The 10663-nt window shown below is 25.3% G+C and overlaps 2 protein-coding genes across 11 annotated transcripts in view; one reads left to right on the top strand and one right to left on the bottom strand.

Moving 5' to 3' along the window:
* Nucleotides 1-10663, bottom strand: part of mRpL24 (mitochondrial ribosomal protein L24) — a 51482-nt gene that overhangs the window by 23499 nt on the left and 17320 nt on the right. The window lies entirely within an intron of this gene.
* The window catches only part of bbg (PDZ domain-containing protein big bang), a 46592-nt gene that overhangs the window by 21714 nt on the left and 14215 nt on the right, over nucleotides 1-10663 (top strand). For 4 of the 5 annotated variants that reach the window (XM_089174936.1, XM_015321647.2, XM_089174938.1 and 1 more), the window contains one exon: nucleotides 10579-10650. The exons of the other annotated variant lie outside the window; for it this stretch is intronic. In XM_089174936.1, coding sequence (XP_089031062.1) covers nucleotides 10579-10650 — 72 coding nt within the window. The remainder of the gene's footprint in view (nucleotides 1-10578; nucleotides 10651-10663) is intronic. 5 annotated transcript variants of the gene reach the window in all.

Raw genomic sequence — 10663 nt, 5'->3', positions numbered from 1 at the left:
ATCAAGATAAGAAAAGGTATATCTACTCATGTGTGTGTGTGTGTAAGTGTGTGTAAAAAAAAAAAAAATTAAAAGAATAAAAGAGCAAGGTAAATGATGGAATATAAAAATGTAAATACAGTGGAATCAACCTATCGATTACCATAAAATTCTCGTATTTCATAAAAGAATAAAAAGAAATAAATAAGAAGAAAAAAAGAGCAAAGCAGAGATGTTTAAAGAAGGGCCCAGCCCTGAAATTACATCATAAGATCTACTTCACAGGATCTACCACCAAGGCAACCTACCAACTCAACCAACCAACCAACCAACCCAACCAACTCGAGCAATCGTACAAAAGCACGATTACAAAATCGGCATTTAATCTTAGGCCCCAAAGGCGTACCTCTCTTTACAATTCCGATGAAATTTATTAGAAAACACATACACACACATTTACATACATATACATTTAAATTCACAGTGTACAATCACACTGTATTTGTATTCACATAAATCAAATTAAATCAAGTTAAATCAAGTTAATTCAAAGGTAGCTTATCTCAAACCTATTAAATAGTACCCTCATTTATTATTAATAATTATTCTATAATCATTCAATATAAACAATAATATTAATTAATTAAATATACATACATTTTCAATACTATAATACTCAATTTTATAAACAATGTGTGAGTGTATTCTATTGGGATCTCTGGCACGGGACGTGGCGTAGCAAAATTCGACCTATGTACTGTAATTTTGAATTTAGCCACCAGATAGCGTATTCAAATGCTAGAGATCCCCCGTGTGTTACGTAGCCATTCGACCTATGTACTCTAATTTTGAATTCAGCCATCAGATAGCGCATTCAAGTGCTACAGATCCAAATATGATTGATCCTACAAATTTGTGCTACAATATTTTCAAGTATAACATTCATAGAAAAATAAATTACAATGTTATTATGCAAGATGCATATTTTAGGTTTGATTTAATTTAAAAATTGAATGCAACAACACACAAACACACACACAAAGATATTTGATTTGTACAATATAATAATATGTATGTGTGTATGTATGTATAAATATATATTGAGTTAAGTTGAAGGTAGCTTATCTTGAACATATTAAAGTTACCTTAGCTTTACCACGAAGAAAGACGGAAAGACGAGAGAGAAAGAGAAACAAAGATAGAGATATTGAAGAGAAGGAAGAGACGTCATTGGTGGAAAGGGATGCCAGTGATGGTCCCAGGCTCGTAGAATCAGAAAGTCGTTCGCCAGTCTTTCCTCGATACTCGAGACTAAATGTTCGGAACGTTTTCGTTTCTGTTGTAAATCTTGTTTTTTTTTGTGATTATATTTATTACATTATTATTATTATTATTATTATTTCGTATATTATATTATTGATTATGATTTATTAAATCATAAAGTTATATTCGTACGATGATATAAAAGTTTCTAATATATTTTTTCTTTCTTTCGGTTTTTTTTTTTAAATTGTATTCGTATAAAAGAATTTTTTTAAATTTCGATTAAAATTCATCGACACTGCTGCTGTTATTGTTATTGTTTGTTGTTATTGTTATTTATATTAATTAATGTGATAATTATTTGGCAGTGAATAATTCTTTTTAATTATTATTATTATTATTTTATATTAATTTATATTAATTTCTAATTTATTAATCAAAGTAAAAAAAAGTGTAAAGATAGATATCATAGTTTGTTTCTTTTAAAATTGTCCATTTTTTAAATTATATGAATTTTTTTTTTTATTATTATTATTAGAAACAATTAAATTATTTATTATTCTAAATTATTATTAATATTGAATTTTGTTTAAATAAATAATCAGTTTAGTTGAATAATTATTTCGTGATATATCGATCGTTGATATTAGATTTTGGTTGAAAAATTAAATAACAAAGAATTATCGTTTAATTATTAAAAAGATATCGAGTAAACGATTAAACGTGTCATCGAATGTAAAATACGATCGAACGATTTTAAAACAAAAAAAAAGAAAAAAAAAGAAAAAATATAACATGTGCGTATTACATTCATTACATCATCGAAAGTTATCGGTAAAAGTTTAAACATCTAAATCCTACTAACAGTGAGTCAGACAAACGTAAGAGACACGTAAATACAACTTTATCAAGGATCTAATATAATTTTGAAAAATAATAATAATAAAGGGTATGTAATAATATTTAATAATTATATTAAGAGTAAAAACTAAAAAAAACAAATTATAGCAAAAATAAAAATAGAATTCTTTTTTTTTTTTAGAAAAATCTATATCACAAATGATTTTACATTAATTTTTACGATAATTTGAAGCACACAAACTTTACATTTAATTCAACATATAAATGTAGATACATATATAATTATTTGTGTGTGTGTGTGTGTGTATATACAAACAAATAAATAAATAAATACAAATTAATCTAATTTATAATACACATACAAAATTAATCAAATTTATCGTAAATCTAATACAAATCCCCAATTTATATAAATAAATATTACAATTAAACTAATTATATTATATTATATTATATATTAAACAATTAATATATTTCGATTTATAGATGATCGAAAATTAAATTGATCAAATCTAACAAACACTATCCAACTAACATACCATCATTATTTTACAATAACAACAAATTTAAATTAAAAATATATTTTATGTATATATATATCTATAAATTATGATCAAAAGATCAATATCAAATATACAGAGAATAGAACAAATCTAACATTCATTTGATTTATATAAATAATTATAATATAAATTGATTGCTTAAATTACAAATAGAAATGAAAAAAAAAAAAAAAAAACAAAAACAAAGAAAAGTAAGAAGAATAATAAGAAATAATAATGTTTATTAGAAGAAACGAATTAGATCTATGAATGTTCTAAATGTTCTAATGAAACTGATCATAACCTTCTTCCCATAGTATTAGATATATATATATATGATATTATAGTCTAGACAACAAATTTGGCATGAGTATAACATATGTAACGTGTGTCTCTATATAAATACAAACAAAACCGGTTTTATAAAGAGAGAATCGTCGTTCACCATTCCGTTATAGACTAATACTAAACAAGATTAGATTCCTTCTGTGACTTTGATGGAAACCCCCCCCCCCACATGCTTTATGATATTTTTCTTAACTTCTTTTTATTTGTAATTTTTCTTTTTCTTTTTTGCTAACATTTAACTGGTAGTTCTAAGAATAACGGCACGAATGATTTCTTCTAATATTATTTAAAAAAAAATATATATATAAGAAAAATAATAAAATTTGTGTTTATTTTTCTTTTTTTTTTTTTTGCGAAACCAGGACAATCTCATTAAAAATGATAGATAGATCGATAGATAAATCGATAGATAGATAAATCGTTGGACAATTTTCGAGGATCTATTTCAAAATCGAAATTGAATCGTCCTACTTTTATGTTTATCCCCATAATTTTACGTTACAAATCACGATCGTTAAAGTTGAAATCATTCGATTGGTTGTTACTCCATTTCATTATTTCAATTGTTATTTTTTTTTTAAATAAAAATAGTATTTGATCCAATGAAAATTATATTATTTTATCAAAAGATATTTTTAAAAATAAAATAAAATAAAATACTACTATTATCCAAATTTAAATTAATAATAAATACAATTGTGATACTACAATTGTTATTTCAAAAATAAAAAAAAGGTATTTGATTAAATAAAAAAATTAGAATAAAATAATATTGTATCAAAAAAAAAAAAAATAATAAAATAAACAACTAATTACAAAAATGAACATTTTCAAATAATTAATTAATCTAATAATAATAAAGTATCAAAGCATGTAATGATCTAACCCTTTATAAGAACAGTATGCATTAAGAGACCGACCGGACGTTGATTCGAGAACTTAACATAGTGTCGTCTTTATAAAAGAGAAAGAAACCATAGTGACCTTGAGAAATGCATTGGATCATTATACACATACCACCCACGGTAAAATCGAGACGGCAGCTGTTGCTCGTTCCTTCGCAATATTTTTTGCCTTTTTTTCTTTTTTTCTTCCTTTTGTTAAGTCAGCGAGGATAGAAGGACGAAGGGTTTCTCGAAGGGTATATAGTATATTATAGTATAGTATAGTAATACCCAAGCAAGTAAGCAAACCAGCAAACCAGCAAGCAAGCAGGCAGCTGGGCATCATGGATGCCTTACACCTGCCTTTTAGTATTTGCCGATCCCTCTGCCAACTTTTTCTTCCTCTTCCTTTCTATTTGTTTCTTATTTTGTTCGTTTGTTTGTTTGTTTGTTTGTTTGTTTGCTCGTTGGTTTGTTTTTTTACTTGAAATTGAGACGATACTTGGCTTATTTTTTTTTTCATTCTTCTTACTTTAATAACCCATCCAAATAAAAAACTATAAAACTATATATGAATAATACTTTAAAGTATTACTTTGTATTTCAATCAAACATTGTTTGTTTGCTTCACTTCTAAATATTGCAATTGTTTGCTGGTTTGTTTCTTTAATTGAAATCGAAACGATCTTTTTTGCTTATTTTTTTTAATTCTTCTTACTTTAATGATCCATCCAAATAAAAAACTATGAAACTATATATGAATAATACTTTAAAGTATTACTTTGTATTTCAATCAAACAATGTTTGTTTGCTTCACTTCTAAATATTGCAATTGTTTGCTGGTTTGTTTCTTTAATTGAAATCGAGACGATCTTTTTTGCTTATTTTTTTTTAATTCTTCTTACTTTAATGATCCATCCAAATAAAAAACTATGAAACTATATATGAATAATACTTTCAAGTATTACTTTGTATTTCAATCAAACATTGTTTTGCTTGCATTTCTAAATATTGCAATTAATTAAATTTAATTAGAATATTGTTTAATCGATACTTTCTAATGTTGGTTATTTTAATAATCAAATTATTCGTAATTATATTACATTGCAATCGTACAAATGAATGTTTGACAATCATAAGATCGAAGATAGAGTTGATACAACCAAAATATTGTACTTTTGTTTAAATCAAAAGTAAAGAAACAAGGAAGGACTATAACTTTTCGTACTTGTTCAATGTTCCTTTTTTTTTCTTTCTTTCTTTCTTTCTTTTTCTTTTCCTTAAAATGAAACTTCACTACTTTCTCCAGGATTTACACTCGAGGAAGAATAGGAACGGCCTCGTAAGATTATCGCGATTCGTTTTCGCGCGACAGACCATGTTAACAACGTCACTGCAGTTGAAAAGAGAGAAAAAAAAATCAAAAATCAAAAATCAAAAAGAAAAATATAAAAAGAGATTGATAAATATAAAGATGAAAATATAAAAGTATACAAATAATGCATAGTTTTATAAGTGTATACACACACACACAACATATACACCCAACATGAAAACTGCAGATGAAAAATCAAAAAGAAAAAAGAAAAAAGAAAAAAGAAAAAGGAAAAATTCAAAAGAGATAGATAAATATAAAAATGTACAAATAGTGTAGTTTTATGATTACACACTTCCACATACACACACATACAACATGAAAAGTACAATTAATTCATTCATCGTATTCATCTTCTTTACTTGCCTCCTGCTCTCCTTATTTTATCATCTATTTCTCTCTCTCTCTCTCTCTCTTTCATTATTTCATTCTGTCTTATTATTTTTTGTATTTTTTCTTTCTTTCCCTCGTGCACTTTTTTTGGGGTCTTTTACCACACGCATAGACCGGCATTGAAATCTTCCGCGATCGGTTTATCTAAACTGGCGCCAAGTTATGAGCACTCAGTGAGTCTCTTTCAGATATATATATATATATATATATAAGTTTCATGGTAAATATAAATATTTACAAGAAGGGTGATGGTGGTTTATTATCATAAGAATATTTTTTTCTTTTTTTTGTTTTTTTTAATCATTATCGAAACGATTAATCAAGCGCAAAATAATAAATAATAATTTTTAATAAAATTGATCAAACAAAGTCGTAAAGAGATAAAAATGTTCATTTATCATGAATACGAAGAAGAAATATCAACAAAAATAAGTCAATCAAATTACTGTATATTACTGTATATTACTGTATATTACTTTTCTTCTTTTTTTTTTTTTTTCAATTCACATAAATTTATATTATTTCTATTATTATTATTATAAAGATATAATAATTCTATATATTTATATATAATTTATTATATGTATAATATTATGATAAATTAATATTATTATTTATATTATTAATTAATAATCAAAATACTAGATATATATGTGTGTGTAATATATTACAAATAGTAAAATAAAAATAAGTCAATGAAATTTCAATATAAAAATTACTTTTTCTATTTTCAATTGACACACACAAATTTATATAATAATTCTATTTGAAATTAATAACAAAATAACAGATATATATATATATATATGTGTGTATGTGTAACATATTACAAATAGTAAAATGATTGCAAGAAGAAATAAAAATTGAATAAACGTTTGAGATATTATTTAAATAAAACACATTTAGAAATATTAAAACATTTCTAGAGTAATCATAGAAATATAAAATTGAAAGTGAAATAACTGTACGTGATGATGGTGATGGTAATGGTGGTGGTGGTGGTGGTGGTGGTAATTTGAAAAAACTCGTTCGATTTTGTACATCATCTCTCGGTGTGTATGATGTCTCTCTCTTTCTCTCTCTCTCTCTCTCTTGTTCCTTTTTCGCATCGTTGTCAGAACGTTTGAAAACGCCAAGCCAGTAATTTAATATAATTATTATGTTTATCTTTCTCATTCACTTAACTTCTCTCGCGAGAAGAGAGAAGTTGCATATTACACTCGTTGCACACTTCGAATTTGACCTTACCGAAATAGGTCTTACCATTTTCCTTCTCTCTTTCTCTCATACTCTTATACTACTACTCTGATACTCTCACTCTCACTCTCCCTCTCCCTTTTCATTTCAGTTTCTCTCTTTCTTATATTATTTTGAGATGGAGAGAGTCACGAAAAAAAAGAAAACAAACAAGAAAGATAGAAAGAAAAAAAAAATTACTGACGACGCCACATTGATGCCACGTGCCGATCATTATGCTCTCGAAAAAGGGCAACTTCTTCAACTTCTTCAACTTCTTCTTCTTCTTTTTTCTTTTTTTTTTTTCTTCTTCTTTCACACGTGGCTGATCCACTTTGTCAAACTCAATTTGCCTGATTTTCTATAAGAGCAACGAACTAAAAGAATTTCTAACACGAAAGAAAGGGACAAAATATAGATATATATATATATATATATATAAATATTATATATTCACTCAGTCAGGTAAAATGTTTCTGTGTGTTGTTATAAGTGTGAGTGTGTGTGTGTGAGGTGAGTGTTGCAAACAAGTATATAGATGTTCGATTTTTTTTTCAAAATAACAGGTTTACGTGCAATTTTGTTGCATGATTCACATGCAACTGAAGAATTATGTTATCCTCTATGTATGTGTGTATATGTGTATATATATATATATATCTGTGTATGTAACTTACGATGATACTTCCAATTAGTAATGATAATAATAATTATGATATTTAAATATTAATATAAAACGTTAATAGAATTGTTTTAATATTATTATAATATATATATATATTATAATGAAAAATTATTAATATTTAAATAATTACAAAAATGAAGATGAGTGATAATATTAAATAATTATATAATTATTAATAAATTACCAATAATAATAATAATAATAATAATAATAATAATAATAATATAAAAATAAAATTACAAAAACAAAAATAGAGTGAGAATAAATATTAATTAATATTATTTAAATAATTACAAAAACGAAGGTGAATTACAATAAAATATTAATATAATTATTAATAAATTACTAATAATAATATAAAAATAAAATAATTATATAATTATTAATAAATTACCAATAATAATAATAATAATATAAAAATAAAATGACAAAAACGAAAATAGAATGAGAATAAAAATATAATTAATAATAATAACCAATATAATGATAATAAAATAATAATAATATAATTATTAATAAATTAATTATTAACAAATGATAAAATAAAATGACAAAAAAAGAAAGAGAGTGAGAGAGTGTGTGTGTGAGAGAGAGAGAGAGAGAGAATAGGAAGGAAGAATAATATAAAGAAAGAGAACTGTGCAATAAGGAAAAGGAAAAGGAATAAGATAAAGAGAGTAATGAAAAATAATAAAAAAAAAAAAAAAAAAAACATCCATTCTCTTTCCTCTATTTCTTCTCTTTTTTCTTTTTACTCGTTAAGAGAGAACTCTCATGAGAGCGGATGGCCTTGAACAGGTCATCACCTCCGGCCAGTGATGCTGCGTCGGTGATGTTGCTGCCCAAGCTGGACCATCTTAACTTCTTCTTACTCCTTGAACACCTCCTCCTCTCCTCCTCCACCTCCACCTCCTCCTCCCCCTCTGCACACCACCCACCTTTCTTTCTTTCATTCTCTTTTTATTTTTATTTAAATATATTTTTCAATATTCAACAAAGTTCATCAACCATTCTGTTACTCAGGATTATTATATTTGAATAATTTTTCAAAAGATATTCAATATTATTTTTAATTGTATAATAAATCAAGATAAAATAAATTATACAGTAAAAAAAAAGAAAAAAAAAAGAAAAAAATGAAATTAAAATATTAACTCAACCTAATGGATCAATTATAAAACTTGTATTCAATTAATTAGCATAAATTTGAATTACTAAAATCATTTCATTGCAAATGATATTTTAAATTAAATATATAACAAAAATATATTTAATATAATATAATATAAATAAAAAAATAAAAATATATAAGAAAGTAATAAGATTTTTTGGATCAATTATAATTAATTGTATTCAATGAATTTGCATGAATTTAAATTTTTCAAATCATTTCATTGCACCTTCCATCACACATTTATTTTTATATTTTAATTTAAAAAAAAAAAAAAAAAAGAAAACAAAAAAGGGAAACATAAAAGTATCCTTGATATTTCAAATTGAAATTGTGTCAGGATGAAAATGAGAACAGGGCCATGGTACGTGTGTTAACATTAAACCCCCTTTCAGATTTATTCCATTGCAAATTAAATAAGAGAGAGAGATATATATATATAGATAAACTTTCTAGAAGTAAAAGATTACATTGCAAGTACAAAACTTGATTACCTTGTTCATGTAATACCTAGCTCAAATTCATCTACCTCATTGTAAATTAATCTAATATACACAGTTATAATATTATTTCAAAAATATTCAACTATTATTATATTCCTTATTTTTTTTTTTTTACTTGAAACAAACAATAATTATGATATTTGATTTTGAAAAAAAATGGAAATATTCAACATCATCAAAAGTAAAAATAGATCAAATATTTTTATCTTTTCTCTCTTCCTATTTCTTCTTCTTATTTATTTTTTTTTTTTTTTTTTTACCATACCATTAAAATCTTTCAACATTCAAACAAAAATTGGAGAAAGAAAAGAAAAAGAAAATGTGTGATTCCAACAAACAGGGCTTTGCCTTTCTGTGATCTATACGTGTTGGAGGGACATGTGTGATGTGTATAAATGTGTTTGAAGTATTTTTAGTTCTTACAAACATCTCCTAGTCGGCTTTCTTTTATCCTTCGAAAAGGGGGCGGGAGAGTAGTTTGAAAAAGTTCTATGGTAAAAATACAAATGAATTCTGTTATATATATATATTTAGAATTAGAAAGAAAAAAAGAAAACTCTCACACCCTCTAATGTTTCCTCTAAATGCTTTTTTGATCGTTATAAAATAATCTCCCCCTCCCCTCCCCACCCCCATTTCTAAAATTGTTTCGAAAAAATATTCTGTTATCTTTGACCAAACGTTTGCTACAATGTTTACTCGCTTTTAAATCAACCTGAATCTTTTTTGTTTTTTTAAAGAAAAGAAAAAAATGTAATAGAAAAGATGTTTAGAAATATTAGATTGAATGTTAGAATAGAGAATGAAGAGAAGTATAGTATATATATGCATGGTTATACCATTGAATGTTTAATAAAGACAGGTCAACTGGAGTCAACAGTGCAGCTGTGTCTACTAACATAAGATCAAAATGGTTTCCTCGATTCGTTTATAATAGCTCACTTTAAAAAAGCACGTTATTTCTATTTACAATATATTTGACTTCCTTATTTTGTATTTTGTATTTTGTTTTTTTTTCTTTTCTTTTCTTTTCTTTTTGCGTTGTCCTTTGACAATTTAATTTAACTTAAATTAACGAACTCGCGATAGATTCATTTTTCTTCATTGAAACGTCAAACGTCACATTGAACGACTAATTTGTTGGGGTGTCTCTCTCTCTTTTTTTTTTTTTTTTTTTTAATTGATCATTTTTATTAATAATACTCGACTTACGAGGTAGTTATATTTGTCAATCAATTTTATCTAGAATAAATTAAAATGAATTATTTTGAAATGTAAAATTGTATGAAAATAATTATTATAACAATAATGAGAAAATATTATTAAAATGATTTTCAGAACGAGATGAAACGAGTCGTTTAAATCGAATCGAAGATTTCCACGAGTCGGAGAATACTAAAACGAACAAAGGTGAGTTTCCTTT

This window comes from Polistes dominula, unplaced genomic scaffold (genome assembly GCF_049000335.1).
Source record: "Polistes dominula isolate Pdom_NZ unplaced genomic scaffold, Pdom_raw_medaka contig_78, whole genome shotgun sequence".
Classification (NCBI taxonomy): domain Eukaryota; kingdom Metazoa; phylum Arthropoda; class Insecta; order Hymenoptera; family Vespidae; genus Polistes; species Polistes dominula.
This window is presented reverse-complemented; position numbering and strand designations above follow the sequence as displayed.